The following is a 21,315-nucleotide window of genomic DNA, read 5'->3' on the forward strand; positions in this document are numbered from 1 at the left end:
GGACATTACTATCTTAGCAATACAGGCACCCTGATCTATACTCTCAACCCATCCACATGGGTTCGATTCTTGTCAATAACATAGTTAGCTATAACTCATCCTTTGGGCCTTAGTCTTTGAGTTTGTGCCTCCATTTTGAGCATGTGCCTCGGTCTTTGTACACATTATTTGGGCCTAGCGCCCCAAGCAATAATAATACTATTTTTTTACTCCCGTTTTGTACCTTCATAACCGGTTTATGGTGGACTCGATTCCAACAAAACCATCAGATATATAAGACAACAGTTAACAACTGTTGTATATGCGCTTGACTTTCAAGTTTCAACAACACTAGTTTCAACAAAATTCAATAAACAATAATTTTTAACCTGTCTTTGATATATAAGATAACGGTTAAAAACCGTTGTCTATGCATGTGACTTTCAACAACACTCAATAGACAATAATTTTTAACCGTTGTCTTTGCTATATAAGACAACAAACTTACAACACTGGTTTCAACGATAGATTTTTATCTAATAGACAACGATTTTAAACGTTGTATATGTTCATTTTTCTTGTATTGATATATTCAAATAGTAATTAGGCAGATGGCAAGCCGACCCGTTCATTTAACTAGGGGTGTTCATTCGGTTAACTGAACCGAATTAATTGAAGTTTTTTTTTTCTTTAACCGTTAACAGAACCGAAGTTTGCTCTACCGAATTAACCGTTAACCGAATTTTAGAAAAACCTTTAACCATTAATAGAACCAAAAAAGTTCGGTTAAAAAACGGTTAACCGAACTTTGTCGGTTCGATCGGTTAACCGAAAATTCTCTGAAATTTGCACACCCATACATTTAACTCCACTTAGTGAGAGAAATCCCGAGATGGAAAACATAATCCCAAATAAAAATTATGAAATACATTTTTGACAAATGTGTCATTTCCTTTTACTAAAATGAATATTTTTCGTTATATTTATTTGTCAATAATCACCCAATACTAAAAAATCTTTAATAAACTTGTAAGAGTTATTTTTCAGCATATGAATATGTTTTAAACCTATACGAATCAAACTTCAACTTCAAAATGTTTACCCATTTTAGAGTCTAGAGATTGAAGATGATGTTTATCTATGGAGAGTTTGAATTGTGTCAAAGTGGGCGATTTAGTTGGCAAATGGATGACATTATTCTTGCCGTGGCAATGTGGCATGAAATTTTTATCACAAAATTAGTCTTTTAGTTTATTCAGAAAATGTTATTCTTTTAGAGATTACGTATATATATTTGATATCTTGTAGAAAGTGACACCCACCGTGTGTGCGTTTGTTTGTGCGTCACCGTTACCAACTTTAATGATTTGGAATTTTGCGTAAATCAATGTCTTTTAATCTTTCTCTTTTCTTTTTACTTATTGTCATTAATATTTTTTTAATTCTTCTCTTTAAGATTAAATCTCTAATTTTAAGAGCCTTAAATCCTGATTCAACAACTGAGAAGATGTAAATCATGGTAACTCAGCTGAATATAGAGATTAAACTTTGTACACACTACCACTGGTGACAATCGATCCCGGGAAGGATATGCTCAATCCCGAGAAGGATGTAAATCATAGTAATTCGATCCCAGGGAGGATGATGCCCGATCCTGAGGCCTGAGGAGAATGATGCTTGATCCCGAGGAGAATGCAAATCATAGTAACTCAGCTGAACACAAAAATCCCGGGGAGAATGATGCTCGATCCCGAGGAAAATGTAAGGGAGAATAATGCTCGATCCCGAGGAAAATGTAAATCATAGTATACCACTGATGAAACTCGATCGCTGGTCATTTTTCATTCCTATGATGGTCCCTCCCCTGTGACCAACCGAAATGATTCCTTTATTATAGTAAAACTGAAATAGTCCCTAAACTATAATAAAATTATCAATTTGGTCCTTATTATTTTTCTTGATCAATTAAATTTCTCAACTTTATTTTGTTGTCGGAACCAAATTGATAATTTTATTAGTCACATGCACCATAATTACCATTCGGGACCAAATTGATAATTTTATTAGTCACATGCACCATAATTACCATTCGGAACCAAATTGATAATTTTATTAGTCACATGACCATAATTACCAATAATGGTAAACAAAGGAGGATCAAATTAATTAATATTTTTAAATTTAAAGGACTTAATTTTGATCAAGAAAAATAATACCAATGACTAAATTGATAATTTTACTATAGTCAATAAACTATTTCAGTAATTAACTCATTTTTTTTTTTAATTATTTTTACTTGGAGTGGTCCTCTCTTTGGACACTATTTTCCTAGAAATTGCAAATGTCTATTTTGTTGAATATTTAGCAAATATTAGTCCCCTTTATTCCACATGCCAAGTCAAATGAAAGCAAACAACCAAACATGAAGATTAAGGTCTAAAACTTTAAGCTTTTATTGAACAATAACAATAGAATGGTAACAACAATACATTGATACTAGTTCTGAATCATAAATCAGATCAAATCAAATTAAAGCTAATTGCAAAAACCTCAAAAACAACAAATCCAAGAGACAACCTAAGACAATCAGTAACTGCCTAACAGAATGTTTTATTGCACTTCACTCCAATGAGACATAATCTTGGGATTTTGAGTGAACCATCCCACCACCTCAATGAGACATAACCTTGGCATTCAGTGACTTGTTGAACAATGTCTTCCAGATGCTGCCCGACTTCCGAGCCGCCACCGCCTCGGCCGCCTGTTTCCCATCGCCGGAAGTTGCTTTCTCCTCCGCCGGCTTCTTGCACAGCACAAAGTTTCGAACCCCCAGTGATCCAATTGTGTCCCATGGACTAAGAGCTACAAATTTCACAACAATGTTATCAATAGATATGCATAAAACAAAATACAGAAACAGTGTTGTAAAAATCGACCCAGACAATTTTACCCTTCTGGGCCGACTAAGCGGCCTAGGCACCCGAGTCGCCCAAATCGGGGCCGTCCCAGAAAGGCATATAGTGAGGCTTATACATTCCTATTTTATATATTAAACTACTGGAAATTATGGAATTTTTGACCACCTTAAAGTGATCTTAAATCAAGTTGAAACCAAAAAGTGGTCGAAAATAGCAACAAAAGTTTTTCGGGATACTAAAAAGTGGTGGAACAAGGCTTTCGATCACTTTCAGGTGGTCGGAAATTTTGGTGGTCGGTATTGTTATACATCCCAAAAAGGGAATTAGGATTAAAATGAAGCCCCAACATATATGGAACATATCCTAGTTGAGAATTAGCAGTTTCTAATCATGAGTGACAACATAATTGGGTATAAACCTAGTACGAATCAAACCATTCGAACAACCTAGGAAACTCCGAAACCAAATAAAAAGTTTCGTAAAAGTACCTTCAGTTGCAGCGTTGGGGCAATAGAGTACGAAGTTGTTGAGATCCGATCCGAGAATCGGGAGCCTCCCCTCGCGAGCGTAGGATTTGAGGGCGGTATCGATCACCGCGGCGACGAGATCGTTCTCGCTCGCCACGAACCGGATCGGGCCGGCGCTTCCCAGCACGGTGATGCTCACCAGGAGCCGCTTTCCGGCCGCCGGATTCTTCTTCGCCTTGCAAACAAACATCATCTTCTTCGCTAATAATAATAATAATCAAACAAAACGCCTTTTTTTTTCCAAGAAAACAGGAGAATTGGGTAAAATCAAGAACGAAAAGAACACGAATTTGAGGAAATGAGGAATCAAATCAAATAAAACAAAAAACCGAAAACGAGGATTATTGGCCTAAGGGTCTACGCCGAGGCAGCGGTAGTACCAGGCTTGCTTGCAAGATCCAAAGGAGAAAGAAGAAGAAGAAGAAGAAAGAGAGATTCCCCTTCTTGGAGAAGACGACAAGAAGGAGATCATCAACAAATTACTCAGAAGTTCCACCATTCACGAACAATGCGAAGAATTGAGGGATGAAAAACGGGAGGATTGAGCGAAGGGTTCCTCAATGTTTCTGGGTATATAAAGAGAGAGAAGTGGTTCGAGAAAGTTTAGGAATCCTACGGAGAAAAAATGCTAGGGTTTGTCCAGAGACCATACGAGTGTTTAGAAATAGGAATATCCTTTTTCTTTAATGGCGGTGTGGGCTGGGTCAGATCTATTGCACAATTCATTCTTTCTCTCCTAATATACAAATATTATTATTTCATTTATATCATAATTCAGATTCTTTTGGTCCTATTTGGTAAATAATTGTTAACTAATAGTTGTTAGCTTTTAGCTGATTTGGTTAATTAAAGGGTATAATTAGTTGATAACATTAACTGATTGTAAAAATGTGTTTCGTAAATGAGTTATTTGGTATAATTTTTTTCTCAAAAAGCTAATTGTAGGGGAGTTGTAGGAGTGACCACGGTTTGGTTCGAATTGTGACCGTCACTGTAATAACCGGAACACCGGAACCAATATGGTTACGGTTAAGGTTCAAAAAATTCTAGAACCGGAACCGAAGGTTCCGGTTCCAAGCCGTGGAAAAAAAAAGGGTCAAGTGGCCACGGCTCAAGAATTGATGTTTGAATCTTTCAAAAAGGAATTATAAATTTGTTATAAATAAAATAATAATAATAATATAATAATAATGGTCAAGCACTTTGTGCTCAGATGACATGTAGTGATCTTTTTCCATATGGGAGGTCATGAGATCGAACCTCAGTGGAGGCGTTGTTAACTCTTTGTGTTTCAATATGTTGAGAAAGTATGTTCGAACACATACTACAATGTAATAGAGTTAGCAACATTGAAAACACATATTAAAATGTAATATAGTTAGCAACATTGAAAAATATATATATAGAGTCAGCAGCATGGATATTTAACTATTTGTATTGAACATCTACGCTAATTTAATGTTATTTGGTTGTGTTTCAAAAAAAAAAAAAAAAAAAAAAAAAAAAAAAAAAAAAAAAAAAGCAAGTTAGACAAATTGGTTTGTCACTTTAACATAACATCCAATATTGTATTACTTGAGGATACTTGTTTGATTCTCACATTCATGGCTTATCTCTTTTCTTTGAAACGAGTAAACTAATTGTATTGAACCTTAAGTTTAATATGTTCTGCATGTAAGTATTAACACAATTGTGTTTATAGTTTGGTGGGTAAGGTTCTTACTTTATAATAAGGTGTATGGTTTAAGGTTCAAACCTTATCTCAAACACCTACTTTGTTTATTTGTGCGCTAGCTTTTTGAATTTTAACATTTTAGAGTACAAAAAGCTAATTAATCAAACACTTATATTGATTTTTAAATAAGTCAAACAACTAATAGTGGTCAAATATGCTAAAATTGGGCCTATAGGCTAACTATTTGGTTTGAGCAACTTACGAGTCTAATAGCCTTTTTGGCTTAATTGTTTTCATTAGGTCTAGCGAGAGTCAATTAGCCCGAGTTGTGTTAAGATAAGTGGCACTTGAATTGGAAGTAGCCATGGCCTAGTCTTGGATGGGGATTTAGCACACTTGTATCAATAGACCAACTTTTGTTTAATGCCGAGGATAGATTTTTATATATAAAATCCTGATTTTTGAACTTTTGCTTCTGACAAAGTTTGAAATAGGGAAAGCTTTTCTTGCTAATGTGGTGATATCATAGTAAAAGTAAAGTAGCTAAGAGGAATCGTTTTAACCATCCATACCAGGTTCCATGTATATTTAAGAGTGACCATATGAACATAATATTACAAATTTAGTTAATATATTTTATGTATTATAAAATTATCATAACCAAGATATAATATTAAATGTTGTTACAATAATTGATTGTAAAATACTTATTATTATTATTATTATATATATATATATATATATATATATATATATATATATATTTTTGGTAAAAACTAAATTTCTGTCAAGTCGATGAGAACAATAATATTTGTATATAGTTTTATTATCGATTAATCGTATTTACAAAGTGCATGAATGAATATATTTATAGGGATGTAGGAATTAGTCCTATTTAGGGCAGGACCAATAAATCTAGAATTACACAATAATACACACAAAAAAAAAAAAAAAAAAGAAGAAGGAATTTTGATCTAAAGCTAATAAAATACAGCGTCCTAATAAAGTCAAGCTTGAGTAAAGCGAAGCTTGAGTTCAAAAAATGAGAAGTCGGTTGAGTTTGACTTTTGATTTTTCGAATCAAGTAATCGAACCTTACAAAACGCATCTTGACTTGATTACACCCGTATAGCAAAATACAAGTTAGAGTTAATTACCAAAATGGTCCCTTGACTATTGCGAAATTACCAATTTGGTCCTCAATTATTTTTTTTACTCAATAAAGTCCTCGACTTTGTAAATGTTAACCAATATGGTCCTCCGTTAGGTTTGGAGTCTAACTTCTGTTAAAGTTGAGGGTAATAAAGGAATTTCACCCCTGGGAACATTCCCTGGGAACATCAGCAAGTTGTTTAAGACGGCGTTCTGCGCCGCGTGTCTTGGGAAGATAATACTCATATTTGGGAATATAAGCAGTTTTGGAGGGGCAAAAGCGGTAGGAAATGTGAGGGAGTACAGTGAAAAGGGTTCGCCGGTGGCCGCCGCCGCCGTCGAGGACGACAACGATAAGACGTACGCCGGAAATGATGGAGGGAAGATGGAAGTCTAAAACTTTTTTTTTTAATTCTTTTTTTATAAATAAGAAATAGAGTAACTGTGCATTTACTCTAATAAGGCAAATATCAAATAATTAACATTTTTCTTTGAAATTCTTTTACTTCGAATCCGGCAGCAGAAACGTGACAGGGGGACGAGAGGGGAGGAGAGAGCGGTGAAATTCCTTTATTACCCTCGAATTTAACAGATGTTAGACCCTAAACCTAACGGAGGACCATATTAGTTAACATTTACAAAGTCGAGGATTTTATTGTGTAAAAAAAATAGTCGAGAATCAAATTGGTAATTTCGCAATAGTCAAAGGACCATTTTGGTAATTAACTCTACAAGTTATTTCTCATGAATGACAACTTTGTTACTATTATTTTGTTATAATAATATACATTCAAATACGGTGTTTTAACACTTAAATCCTCATTAAACACTACTTTAAAATTTCTGAATTTCATAGTAAAAGTTGTTGGCTAAAGTGCTAAATAATCAAAGATAGTAAATAGTGTCATTGTACAAAAACATATGTGCTTTGAAAAATCCATGAAAATTCAACATTGTGACATGCATGCTGCTTTGATTAGAAATAGTTGTTGGATAATACAAACCAAACAAATTACTAGTCAAGAAATTTTGCTGAGAAAACCCCTTATTTGTCAACCTAACTTTGAGAAAGACACTATTAGTTGGCTAGTTGCGGTGGTAGCCAAAGTATATTTGTCCATAGAGGTATTGTGGTCTCTATCCAAAAATTTAATAATAATAAATTGAAGTTATTTTGTAATCAACGTTAATATGGTATAATAATAAGATCAATTGTATTAGTTTTTAAACTGGTATGTAATTAATTATCACGTTTCTACATGTCAAAACTGGCCTAACCCGATAACAACTCTTAACCGAGTTAGTTGAACGATTAAATTCTCAAAAAAAAAAAAAAATACAACTTGATTGACGTGAGTGTCCGTACACTCTTGTCTCTTAAGAGAGATCAGTAGTTCGAACCCCTCTTGTATGAAAATTAATCTAGCTAGCACTTTGCCCCTTAATTGGGTTGGTCCTGTGCGAACGGAGATTAGTTTGATTATAGTACGGGTTTAAAAATGCCTCCTACAATAAATCAATCTGGCTAGCACTTTGCCCTTTAATTGGATCGGTCTTGTGCGAACGGAGATTAGTTTGAGTATAGTACAGGTTTAAAGATATCTCTTATAATTAAGACTTGCTCAGGACACGTCGTGATTTGACCCAAAAAAATCTCCAAAAAATAACAAATCTTTTTGCAAATTAAAGAGAGTAACCTATTCTACGAATTAAATAAACGTTTTTCTAATGATAGGATTATAGGAAATAATTAGGAAGAAGGTATGTGCATGGGGATAGTGACATGCCGCCGACACGGCTAATTATATGGTCAGGAGAGGTGCATCGTAGAGTTAATTAATGTGTGTATGGTGCAGGTAACAAAATTTAGTACAAATATATATAAACATTAAAAATGCCCAAATCATATAAGAATAAATTTGGTATAAGATCGTCTCACATAAGATATATAATGCTATATTTTTTTAAGATAAAATGTAATAAATTTCTATAGTCTCACATAAGATATGTTCATAATTTAATTAGCCCAAATTAATAAACCAAGTGGCTTGTAGTCCACTGGTATCGGGTTGCTCCCCTAAGTGGGAGGTGTAAGGTTCAAACTTCAATTGAGGTAATAGTGTGTATACGTAGGGTATCCCCCTTTCTTATAATAATTAAAAAAAAAAAAAAAACCAAGTTTACAAAGTAAAAAGATAAAAATTCTTATAATATCCAACTTAGAACTCCTTTTTTTTTATTTATTATTTTTTTTTATAATATTCACCACTTGATGTGATAACAAAATTTATTAAGTTGATAGTTTTGCTTTGCTAGCAACTGTAACATGTAGGCCGTCTTGATTCCTAAGGAATCTATGAAGGTGAAATAATTAGGAAGAGAATGTAACATTATTCTAAAAATCATTCGTTCTCTATTTTTTTACAATATAAATGAATTAATTGAGTTCAAAACTTTTTTTTTTTTTTTATCGATTCTTTTGTTAAGGTGAAGCAATCAAGCGAGTGGAAAAATCTTCTTTTTCTACACTTTTGGCAAGATGAATTAATTAATTGAGTAAAAAACTCTTTCTCTATTATTTTGGTAAGATGGATGAATCAATCAATATCCAGTAAAAGTTATTCTTTATATACCATTTTAACAAAGTGAATGAATTTAATCAAATGAAACTTTTTATTTCTCTATCTTTGTTGAGAAGGTGAATGAACCAATAGAGTTGTGGTGAATTGTTATGGACATGTTGGGTTGAATACTTGAATACATTAAACCCTAAGCAATTGAAACAAAGTTCTATTTTAAAAAAGTTAACTTATTAATAATGTATTTGTGACCAGGACTATGTGGTCCAATGGTATCCGGGTTGGACTTTCATTTGGAAGATTGTGAGTTCAAGCCTCAGTGGAGACGGCATTTAATTGACCCTTAAAGGTTGGGGTTCAACCTTTTGAAATAATGAATTAGCTTATTCAACATTCCAACCCCGCATTAAAAGAATATAAATTTAATCATTAATAAATACAAATGAAACCAATAACATATTGCCATGTAAGAGGATGGATATTAAGATGTGAGATTAATTTTTAGGATAAAGCTACATGAGTAAAATTCTTCACAACAAAATTTTATCGTCTATGATAATAATAAAACTCTTTTCATTCATTGGTTACCTTGAATTTACCAACCCCACCCCACATTAAAAAAGGAATATATTCATATTACCACATCGGTGTTGGATTTTAGTGAAATTTTTTCTTCTCTTTAACACAATCCTAAGTTTTGAGTTTATTCTCCTCCCTTCATATGTACTAGTACCAAAAAGAAAAATAAAAAGATAATTGTCTCGAAAAGGATGGTATGTTAGAAAAATTTCACAAAAAAAAAAATTAAATTAAAAATTCCAATTTCAATATCAATAGAAATTCAAGTCGTGTGATATTTACACTTTGCTTGAAATCAATTCATTTCCTTTCGAGAGTGCTAGGAGCTTTGATACATCAATTTCCTAATGTTATAAGATTGGAGGCTATGGATACTGAATTACTTAAAATGAAATAGTAAGTTTGATGCTACTTTCAAATAATAATAATAATAATAATAATAATAATAATAATAATAATAATAATAATAATAATAATAATAATAATAATAATAATAATAATAATAATAATAATAATAATAATGAAAATAATGAAAATTAAATGAAAATGAGAAATTTGATCTTTGAATTACATCCCAAGTAAAGTTTCAAACCTTAAGTTATTATCATGTTTATTTTTTGTATTATATAGATGTGTGTGAGAGAGAGAGAGATACAAATGGTTTCAATGAGTTTATTTGACACATTTTAAACCTTTATATTTGGGTCCTACCTTTGTTTACCATCAAGTTGGAGTTTGAAATTTGTCATATGAACTTACCGAAACACTGAAAAAATGTATGTCTCATATAAATATAAATAACAATTAAAAAATCAAAATTTCTTATTTGTTCCTATCATTTAAGCTTTTTATTTTTTTTTACCAGGACTATGTGGTCTAATGGTATCCGGGTTGGACTTCCATTTGAAAGGTTGTAAGTTCGAGCCTCAGTGGAGGCGTTATTGGCTCTTTGTGTTTCAGTAGGTTGAGAAAGTATATGAACAGATACTACAATGTAATAGAGCTAGTAGCATTCAAAAAAAAAAAAAAAGCTTTTTATTTTTGTTTTTTCCCATTCTAATTTGAATATATTAATGAAAAGGCCAACATGTGTGTGGACCCAAATAAAAAATAGAGGTATAATTCATGGATTAAATATGTGATTTTACATAACAACAACAAATTTGTTACCTATTTAATTAAAAGAAAATAAGTGGACCCAAACTGGTTTAATTTACATGTGTGTGGATTTTATGTATATTTTGAATTTGATGACAATGTAATATTAACATCTTTTCAATGTCATTTAGCATATTGCAATTACTAACTTTGTGCAAAATTTTATTTGATTTGTACAGAACATATAAGTGTAGTGATACAAATTTATACTCTTGTACATAAGCAGGTTTTGAGAAGACAGCCAAATAATGATGCCAGGTTGTTGTGTTTTAGGTGTGAAGATGGTAGAATAACTATTGTACCAATAAAAATTTATGACAAAATAAACATGCCTAACATTTGTTTTTCTCCAAAAGTTGAATTCCTAATCTTAATGACTGACAGAGCATATAAGATAATATAAATAGAGTCTCCTTACTTTGAGTCAAACTTTACCCGTATGACCAATTGAACTGTTCATACGAACAATATTTTTTTTTTCTTTATTGTGTGGAGTTTATCATTGGATTTCTATCATTATCATTTTGATTTATTTTTAGTTAGTTATTTGTCAATGTAGATGATTCGTTTGAAAACGAATTAATATTTATTTTTATACAATTAGTTATGGAAAGCGGGTTGTCACGGTGGAACTTGTTAAATATATTGATGGGGAATATACCTCGGGTTCAGGCTCCCCGTACGCGCCGTGCTCCTACTTGGGTCAGGTCAAACGGTTCGGGTCAGGGTCAACAGGTCAAGGTCAACCCACCAACCCTTAACCCTATAAATAGAGTCTTAGCCCTCCAAGTTAGGGGTTCATCCTCTTCCACTCTACACACTCTCTCTCTAAAAGTGTATTACTCTCTAAACACTCTCCCCTCTCTCTACAAACACACAGTTATTAATAAAAGAGGATCCATTTGAGTTATTTTCTTTGACATATTCTATTGTTCATACATACACTATAGTTTATACATTCCGGGTAATTATCCACATCATATATGTACCTAAAGAATACTAGCCCAACGTACCTACTCTATGGCCCGTAGGCTTGTTTGTCCCACCACTCAATTTTTAAAGAAGATAAATTTTTACTTTTGGTCTATAATTATTATACATGAATCATATTTAGTCATTGATTATTAAAATTTTATAATTAGGTGCATGACTATGTAATTTGTATCACACATTGTCCTGCTATCCAATTTTCTGACCAACTATTGTCGGAAAGTGCTCCTTTTGGAAGGAGCACCGCATTTGCTTCCGGTAAACCTGATTCTTCTTAAGTATGAACGATGTTGAGCGTATATACTATTGAATAAAATGTTCAACGTATAAGATCCCGTTACATTCAATCTCAATATTACATAAAGCGTATTGAACCCTACAACTTATATTGAACTTATATTTAGCATGTCATCTGATAGGATTGTAGGCTAGAAAGACACTTGTTCTTTAAATTGTGAGTTATATCACCAACTCCTCACCTAACCATTTATATCAACTTGAGCGTCGGGGAAGTGTTACTCGGTTGGATAACTGATTGCGTCATTTAGTTGAGTGTTTGTTTGCCGCCATAGACCAATTTAATCATCAAATTAGGCATGTCTTTCGAGTCATCGCTATATAATCATCAAATCAGGCATGTCTCTCAAATTGATCGAGAAGAACACAAAATCTACACGTAATTTTTAAAATTGATCCATATTAATAAAACTTGTTAAATAAATAGATCTGACTAAAACTCGATTCGAAGACTATTTTTCTCAAAAAATGGAATACAAAATAATCAAGAAGGAAGAAAAATCTCATAGGAATATTGAAGGGCTCAATCACCATAAGAGTGATTATTGATAATTATTCGCTCTCCATTACGAATCCTTGTATGTCCTATTTAGTTATTAATTATTAAAATTTTATAATTAGGTGTATGATTATTTAATTTGTATCACGTTTGGTCCTGCTATCTAATTTTCCGGCCAACCCATGCCGGGAATGCTCCTTCTTGGAGGAGCACTACATTTGCTTCTTCCATTATTTACAATGATCCATACTTGAATATTCGTCATTAAAAATATTCAGTCTAAAATTCGTCTTGTAAACCTAATTATTTTTTAGTATGGACGATGTTGAGCGTAGACAATATTGAATAAAATATTTAACATATAAGATCCCATTACATTCCATCTCAATATTATATATATTACATAAAGCGAATTGAACCCTAAAACTTATATTGAGCATTGTCATTGCGATGTGATAAGATTGTAGGCTAGAAAGACAACATTTACTTGTTCTTTGAATTGCGAGTTATATAACCAACTCCTCACCTAATCATTTCTATCAACTTGAGCGCCAGGGCCTTAGTGTTACTCGATTGGATATTATCGTGCCGTTTAACTAAATACTGATTTGTCACCATAGACCAATTTGATCATCAAATTAGAAATATCTCTCGAGTTTATCGCTATTCAATAATTAAATTAGGCATGTCTATCAAGAAGAACAAAAAATATACAAGGTAAGTTTTTCAATACAACATATAACTTTTTTAATTGATCGATATTAAGAAAATTTGTTAAATAAATAGATCTGACTAAAACTCTATCCGAAAAATATTTTTCTCAAAAATGGAATAGAAAATAATCAAGAAGGAAAACAATCTCATAGGAATCTTGAAAGGCCCAATCACCATAAGAGTGATTTATTGATAATTATCCACTCTTCATTATGAATCCTTCCATATCCGAATTTCACCGCACTCTCGATAAGCATTGGTCAAAACTCTGCTCTCTTTGAACGACCCTTTCTTCCCCTCTCTCTCTAAACCTACCCCTTTTCTTGTCTTTCTTGAAAGGAACTGCAAAAATGGAAGATAAATCAATGGCATCCGAGTCGACCCACCACATCGAATCCGACCACGGGTGGCAGAAGGTGTCGTATTCCAAGAAGCATAAGAAGAATCAGCAGAAGCCGGCGGCTTCAGATTCGTCTAGGATCGTCGCCAATGGATCTGTCGGAGCCACTGTGTCCGGCGTCGACAATGTGTTTAGGTCGCTGGAGAAGCAATCCGAGGAGCGGCGCAGCAGAATTGAGGCTCAGAGAGCCGCGATGTTCCTCGAGGACGAGGCTCCGGTGAGATCGGCGGCGAAACACCGCTCGGACGATGAGGATGAGGACAGCGATTCCTGGGGCGCTGATCGTGGGAGTGGCGTGCAGAATGGAGAGGTGGATGGGAAGAAGAAGGAGAAGCAAAAGAAGCCGAAGAAGCCGAAGGTCACCGTCGCTGAAGCCGCCGCCAAGATCGATGCGTCTGATTTATCGGCTTTCCTTGATGAAGTCTCTGTAAGATCATTAATTCTCTGTTGATTTATTTATTTTAATTTTTTTTTAGTAAAGTTCGTTTCTTTTTTAATTAAATCTAATTAATCATCTTTCCATTTTGATTCAAGGAATCGTACGAATCGCAACAAGACATACTTTTGATGCGATTTGCTGATTATTTCGGGCGTGCATTCTCAGCTGTGAATGCTTCACAGTTTCCATGGTTGAAATTGTTCAGAGAGTCATTGGTTGCAAAGATTGCAGATGTGAGTAGAAATCTATCTGTTATTTTAGCCCTAATTGAACAAAAGAATGCATTTTGGGGCCTTTAAGCTGTGTATTTGTTTTGAAATGTTTTGGATTTGATGGAAATGGATGCATTTTATGGACTTTGAATCTTATGGACTAGATTGTTACTTGATGAATTTGTTAAAACTGGATAAATATGGAATCTTGCAGGATTAATGATCTTTGCCTTTGTAATTTCTTTAATGATTTATTATTAACTGATTTTTTTTTTTCTACCAATAGGTCCCTGTCTCTCATCTCTCTGAACCTGTTTACAAGACTTCAATTGACTGGATCAATAAACGGTCTTATGAGGCTCTTGGACCCTTTGTGTTATGGTTGCTAGACAGTATCCTTGCTGATTTGGCAATTCAACAATCTGGTTCTAAGGTCTCCAAGAAAGGTGTCCAACAAACTTCCTCAAAATCTCAGGTATTATCTCTTACAACTTTTACATGAAAAAGTGCTTCTTGCCACCATCATTCATAAATCTTGTTAAGAACCAAAATCAAAACGGGACATTTTGGTTGGGATTGATGTGCTTGATCTTTTGCCTTTCTAAATGTGATGTTCAGGCCTTGTTTTCAGTTTGAATTTGATTGTTATCATGTGTGTGTGATGTGTAAGCTTATGTACTGCTAACAGGTGGCTATATTTTTGGTTCTATCAATGGTATTGCGACGGAAACCTGATGTTTTGATCAATATAATGCCAACCTTGAGGGAAAACACGAAGTATCAAGGACAAGATAAGCTTCCTGTTACTGTTTGGATGATAGCTCAGGTCCTACCTTGCAACATTATTCTTCAATGCTACTCTCATTGCTTATAATGAATTAGCATGTGATATAAAAGCTATAATCTTTTTGTGCAGGCTTGTCAAGGTGATCTGTGTGTAGGGTTGTATCTTTGGGCACATTGGATCTTGCCTTTAGTCGGTGGCAAATCGGGATCTAATCCACAGACAAGGGACTTGATTTTGCAGTTGGTGGAAAGGTTGGTTTCCTAATCCGGTTTGTTTGTGCTCCTATTTTTCACTTTTGGTTTTGTGACGGTATTTGAATGTGTTTATTTTCATGGTTTTAGGATTCTGTCTGTTCCAAAAGCTCGCAGTATTTTAGTAAATGGTGCTGTTAGGAAGGGAGAGCGTTTGGTGCCACCATCCGCACTTGATTTGCTGTTACGAGTGACGTTTCCTGCTTCTTCAGCACGAGTTAAGGTAGGAATCCGACACTTGTGGTTAGACTATAAACTCATGCGATTAGCATTATTAGGAACGTGAAATGAGCTCTCGGAGCGAATCGGGTGGAGAATTCCGGGATAACCCTGGTTCGATTCTCACAAGTGACGATTCTCTTTGGGCCAGCTCCTGTGCCTCTCGGAGCGAATCGGGTGGACCTAGACTGTTAAACGGAAACGGACAGAGAAAGACCCGAACCACATTGTGGTTTACACCCAAAAAAAAAGGAACCTGAAATATTTATATCAGGAAACTTGTGGCATTGTCACTTAGCTTTTATTTTATTTCTAAATTTTATTTTTATGTTTTTATTTTTGTGTTTCAGGCTACCGAAAGGTTTGAGAAAATATATCCCACTCTCAAAGAGATTGCTCTTGCTGGTTCTCCTGGCAGCAAAGCAATGAAGCAAGTGTCGCTTCAGATCTTTGCATTTGCTACTAAGGCTGCTGGGGAAGGTATCTTGGACTCGAAATTTTCTTCCTTGTCGTGTTTTGGTTCATGTCTGAGAGGCTTAAGCGAGTTACGAGTATTTACATGTGCTACTTTACAGGTATTTCCGAACTATCTAAGGAAGGGACGAGCATATTTATATGGTGTTTGACCCAAAATGCTGAGTGTTTCAAGCAGTGGGTATGGTCTATATGTCACCCTTTAGATTATATATTTTTACTCCTGTGATAACGAATTTTATAATATAATGGTCAATTCAATTCGAACAGGATAAGATATATCTGGATAACATAGCAGCGAGTGTTGCTGCCTTGAGAAAGCTCAAAGAAGAGTGGAGAGTGTTGTCTGCAAATCAATCTTCGCTTGTTGTTGCCAGAGAAACTCTCAAGGGTTTCAGGAACAAGGTAGGACTTTTCTTGATGTATATGCATATATTCAATTCATCCCGTGTTCTAGGGATGTCAATTGTACCCGTAGTCGACAGGGAACTCGACTCCCCACTCCGACGAGGACGAAAATAAGGGATGGGGATGGGGGATTTGTAATTCCCCGCCCTGTGAACAAAAATATACATATATAACTATATGCATTATAGACACACACACACGCACAAATATATATATATATATATATATATATATATATATATATATATATATATATATATATATATAGGGTCAGGTTCCCGTGCAGACAGTGCTTCCCATGCAGTCCCTCACAGTACACATAAATGCACCACAAAGTCTTTGAAAATGCACCATTTGGTGCGGTGCGGTGTGGTGCATTGGTGCATTTTCGAACATTGTGCGGTACATTTTTGCATACCTAATGGTGAATCCGCACCAGCTGCACAGGAAGCACTGTCCGCATTTGAACCAATATCTATATCTATATATATGTAAATATATCTATATCTATATATATAATTTTAGAAGCATTCTTGCCCATTGTATGTCGTACTTATTGTGAGCATATATCTGTTAATGTGTATTCAACTATTAGCTTAAGCTTTTAGTTGAGATGGAGCACATGCTTCACTTTGGTATCAGAGCCAGACCAAAGGTCATGGGTTCGAATCTCAACGCCACTCGTAAGCGACTACGGTTTACCGGTCCACGTGTTGGTTGGAATCCACCGTACACGTGAGGGGACGTGTGTCCGTTAATGTGTATTCAACTATTAGCTTAAGCTTTTAGTTGAGATGGAGCACATGCTTCAATTGGAGATGCATCTTTTGATAGCATGCTTTATTGTAAATTGCTTATAGTTCTTTAAGTTGAAGATGAATATATATGAGCTATTTGTTTTATTTTTTTAAAAAAAATTTAATCTTTTTTATAAGTTATGGGGAGATATTTTCCTTCATTATTCTTGTGCAAGTTGCTGTTGCCAAGCTTGGCACATACATTTATGTTGCCATTACTTCATACATATCTATATATTTTGGGACGGTTGAGGAGATTGGGGGGGGGGGGGGGGGGGGGGGGGTTATTGAAATTCAATGCCTGGACCCTTGAACCCACTTCATAAGTTTCTATATTTAGCCATTTTATCTGAATTCTTATTATTGGTCAAACTTTCTGTAGAATGAGGAAGCATTAAGTGACGGAGTCGATGCTAAACATCAATCACTGCTTAAAGACGCTGACAAGTACTGCAAGGTTTTGCTGGGAAGGCTGTCTCGTGGACACGCATGCTTGAAGAGTTTGGCCGTCATCGTGGTCTTACTGGGCGTGGGAGTAGCTGTTACTAACCCCGATATACAGTCGTGGGACTGGGACAAGTTGAACCACAAGTTGATGGTTCTGTTCAACGCCCCCCTCCGATCTTAGTAGCTTTCTTCGCCCGACGAGTGAGACAGAGGATACGAGGTATTTATTTCAACGAAAAAGCTAATAAAATTTGTCCAGAATAAAAAGAAAGGACAAAAATATGTATGGGGTAGTTTCAGGGTCTCGTCGAGGTGAGTTGTGAGGTATGACTGGAATTTTCGCGAGGAAAGGATGAAATAGGTAAAAAAAAATGGAGAGGGGACTAAATGGCTCTCTCTTTTTAGCTCTAAGTGAAGTTTGATCTCAAGTATTTAGTTATTGGCTCAGCTCTAACAACATCTTTGTTTCTGGCAAAAAACTGTCTTACAGAGAGAAATTGTACTTCAAAAGAAGGATTTTGTTATGTTCCTTTTTTTGTGTTCCTTTTATTCAATCCTGTAAGCATTGTTTTTTGAATGTGTTGGGTCATAGCTATTTGCCCCTAAAAGTTTGGGTCCTAAACTTAAGGGTCCTTCACGACTCGTCTTCTTCTGAAGAAGACGATTGGTTAAGGGGATAAATGTTGGGTCCTAAACTTAAGGGTCGTTCACGTCTTGTCTTGTTTTGAAGAAGACGATTGGTTAAGCAGATAAATGTTGGTTCCTAAACTTAAGGGTCCTTCACGTCTCTTGATTGGTTAAGGGGATAAATGTTGGGTCCTAAACTTAAGGGTCCTTCGCGTATCTTGTTCTGAACAAGACAATTGGTTAAAGAGCTAAATGATAGAATATGCTTCAATTGACCTATAAATCTCTAAGTGTTTATACACTAGGCTGCACAACAAGTTTGTTGACTAATTAAGTTGTGTTTTGAGTGTTTATTTGCCTACTATAATTAAAATGGTGTGGTAATGTTTTGCTCTTAATAACAATGTAGAAAACCTTGATAATGAGGTTAAGGATGTTAATCAGGCCAACTCATTTGGTTTCAAAATAGCTCTGTCGTGTTGTAGAATTTATTAGTTCGGACTTATTGATTTTTTTTTTGTTGGTTTCAAAATTTTTTGTCCTAATTTTAAAACCCCTGGTTTTAAACTAGTATATTTTGCATCAATAAATATTACTTTTAAAAATCATTTAATGAATATAAATTTTCATTTTCAAACTCAAACTCAAAAACATAATGCATGTAACAATTAATTTGAAATAGGAAAATGTTTCTTTTTTCGTATGATTTTACCTCCTAGAATTCCAGTTTTTTCAAGCCAGACGGTAAAGAAATGCATTACGAAATATATTCACACTATAATATAATAATTATAATAAGTTTTTTTTAATAAAAAATATTTTATTTTGTAATAAATTTATTAATATATTTACTTAAATAAATATGAAATGAAATTTATCAAACTCTAACTTACCATTCGTACGTTACCGACATTTTCAGCACTTTAAGTTGTGTGATTAATTGTTTTATCTTTTAAGAGCATAGATAGATGTTGAAGGGTTCACTTCATCACATGAAGGCTATATATGCTGCTTGTGAAGTAGTCATCAATCATGTAGACTTTGACACTTCAACCATCATCTAACCCAAATGCATCTCCTCATGGGACCAAATTAAAATTTATCTCTTTCTTGTGGTTGGGTTGGTCTCTGCAGAAAAAAATGATGTTTTGTAGTTCCAAAGAATTGTACATTTGAATTAGTATATTTCAGTCTAATTAGGTGAGTTCAACCGAGGTGGGTGGGCAGAGATGGTGAGAATTGAGTGATATGGTGTGTTTTATCTTAATTAAAAGTTTGAGATCGAGTTGGTAGTTGAACTGCGCGTACGTGGACCGTATTCTGGGTGACGCGGAGATTGGCATGGAGTTGGTTTTGATATCAAATTGAAGGATCTGTTTTGTCTAAATTAAAAGTCTAAACTGATAATTGAATTACATCCCCCGGCACACACACACACACACACACATAGCTAGAATAAAGATCAAATGCGGAGGACGTGTCCAGGTGAAACATGCGTTGAGATGATAGCCATTGATTTTGCCACAATTGGTTAAATTTTGAAACTTGAAGGATCATGGGAGGTTAACTTGAATCACGAATGGTTAAATTTGAAAGTCGAAGGACTACAGATGGTCAATTTGAAAGTTTAGGACTAAACGTGACAAAACCAATATACTCGGAGGACCTCAGATGATATTAACTCTTAGTTGATATCCCGAGTCTCTTGTCTGAAAATATAGAAATATAAGTCTGGCGAAGGCAATTGGCTCTCAATCTGGTCCTATGATCTGCACCTCCTCTTTCAGTAATATATTCTTTGTTTTTGTTTTTTTTTTAAAATAAAAATAAAAATTAAATACAAGTTCGAGTTTCACCTCATACATTATATAATTGTGATTACTGTCATTTGTTTATTTTTCTTTAATATATGGTAGTGGCATTATATTGTTGAGTTCAACTGACATTGGTGTTAAAGTTGATGAAGAATTTGTGGGCCGATGGTTAGTTGTAAAGTTGGTATATCATAAACCTCACCATTGAGGAGTAGGTTGGTTAAAAATGGATAATATAAAGACAAAGAATTCTATCTCTGCCGTAGAAAAAGGATAATATATATCAATTTTAATGGCTAGGATTAGAAAAAGTTAAAGCTTAACAATCACAAGATTAGGGCATGAGATTGCTAGTCGAATTCACTCAATCTCATGTACCAAACATAGCATAAGATTGTCTTATTACTTGAGTAGGTGCTAACTTATGCACAAAGAAAAATTAAATAACAACAACAATAATAACAAAATTTAAGTGTGTTTTGTACCACCCAACATAATTTTAGAATTCAACAAATAAGATAGTAAGAAGTTTTATTAGTGTGATAATAACTAACTTTACTTAAAAAAAAAAAAAAAAAACATAAGCAAAACAATCACTACATCATATCATTAAGGTTTGAGATTTTAATTTGATTAAAAAGTATCTAAACTCATAAGTCGTCTGACTCAATTCCTCAAATGTTGATTATAATATTTATTTCCTTCCTTTAGTGTTTGAGATCTACCATGAGCCACTTGGTAAGATTTTCTCATATATATATATATATATATATATATATATATATATATATATATATATATATATATATATATATATATATATATATATATATATAGAGAGAGAGAGAGAGAGAGAGAGAGAGAGAGAGAAGGAGAGGGAGAGAGAGAGGAAGCCGTTCAGATGAGAGCGGGTTATTCAGGAGAGAACTAAGAATCACTCATAGTCATCCATGTGTTCAGATCTAACGGATCAGAAACACTGATTTTTTTAAAAAATACGGTGGTATTTTTATAAATAATTGAATATCAAAGTGCAATTAAATTATGTTAAAAGTGCAAGTAACAATTTCATCATATAGTGCACCTAAGTGCAAGTAAAATGTATTACAAGTGTAAATAAAATGTAAACTGAGCATCAATATTAAGTGCACCTAACGATATCATTAGTTGCACCAAACATTATCATTAAGTGCATCTATGTGAACGACTTTATCATTAGGTGCACGAATGTTAATAAGGTAAATTACTTGCACTTGTAAGTTGTAAGTGAAAATAATTGCACTTGTAAGTGATTTTACCATGTAGTAGTGTGATCAATGAAGTAAGTATCATTCTAATTACATTTTAGTTTCATTTGATAGTATTGCTCTATT

The 21,315-nt window shown here is 34.1% G+C and overlaps 2 protein-coding genes across 4 annotated transcripts; one reads left to right on the plus strand and one right to left on the minus strand.

Annotated features, from left to right (window-relative positions):
- Positions 1 to 2,408: 2,408 nt before the first annotated feature.
- Positions 2,409 to 4,118, minus strand: LOC109161078 (uncharacterized protein At4g22758). 3 transcript variants are annotated; one of them, XM_019309402.1, is made up of 3 exons: positions 3,386 to 4,118; positions 2,648 to 2,841; positions 2,409 to 2,586 (listed from the first exon to the last, which is right to left on the minus strand). In XM_019309402.1, the coding sequence occupies exons 1-2, from the start codon at positions 3,615 to 3,617 to the stop codon at positions 2,651 to 2,653; spliced, it is 423 nt and encodes a 140-aa protein (XP_019164947.1). In that variant the 5' UTR covers positions 3,618 to 4,118; the 3' UTR covers positions 2,409 to 2,586; positions 2,648 to 2,650. The 3 variants fall into 3 exon arrangements, with proteins under 3 accessions (XP_019164947.1, XP_019164945.1, XP_019164944.1); XM_019309400.1 differs by having other exon boundaries at positions 2,409 to 2,611; XM_019309399.1 differs by having other exon boundaries at positions 2,409 to 2,841; positions 3,386 to 4,117.
- A 9,182-nt stretch (positions 4,119 to 13,300) lies between these two features.
- Positions 13,301 to 18,034, plus strand: LOC109161118. Its single transcript, XM_019309467.1, has 10 exons — positions 13,301 to 13,894; positions 14,002 to 14,139; positions 14,405 to 14,593; positions 14,807 to 14,944; positions 15,035 to 15,156; positions 15,247 to 15,379; positions 15,726 to 15,855; positions 15,951 to 16,030; positions 16,120 to 16,254; positions 17,437 to 18,034. Exons 1-10 carry the CDS (start codon positions 13,418 to 13,420, stop codon positions 17,680 to 17,682), a joined length of 1,788 nt encoding a protein of 595 aa, XP_019165012.1. The 5' UTR covers positions 13,301 to 13,417; the 3' UTR covers positions 17,683 to 18,034.
- The last annotated feature ends 3,281 nt before the right edge of the window (positions 18,035 to 21,315 follow it).

This window comes from Ipomoea nil, unplaced genomic scaffold (assembly GCF_001879475.1).
Source record: "Ipomoea nil cultivar Tokyo-kokei standard unplaced genomic scaffold, Asagao_1.1 scaffold2921, whole genome shotgun sequence".
Classification (NCBI taxonomy): domain Eukaryota; kingdom Viridiplantae; phylum Streptophyta; class Magnoliopsida; order Solanales; family Convolvulaceae; genus Ipomoea; species Ipomoea nil.

Coding starts and splice junctions, on each gene's coding strand:
- LOC109161118 (XM_019309467.1), top strand. CDS start 13,418: ATGGAAGATAAATCAATGGCATCCGAGTCGACCCACCACATCGAATCC. Junction 13,895..14,001: donor CTTTCCTTGATGAAGTCTCT/GTAAGATCATTA, acceptor TTTTGATTCAAG/GAATCGTACGAATCGCAACA. Junction 14,140..14,404: donor TGGTTGCAAAGATTGCAGAT/GTGAGTAGAAAT, acceptor TTCTACCAATAG/GTCCCTGTCTCTCATCTCTC.
- LOC109161078 (XM_019309402.1), bottom strand. CDS start 3,617: ATGATGTTTGTTTGCAAGGCGAAGAAGAATCCGGCGGCCGGAAAGCGG. Junction 2,842..3,385: donor CCCCAACGCTGCAACTGAAG/GTACTTTTACGA, acceptor TGAAATTTGTAG/CTCTTAGTCCATGGGACACA.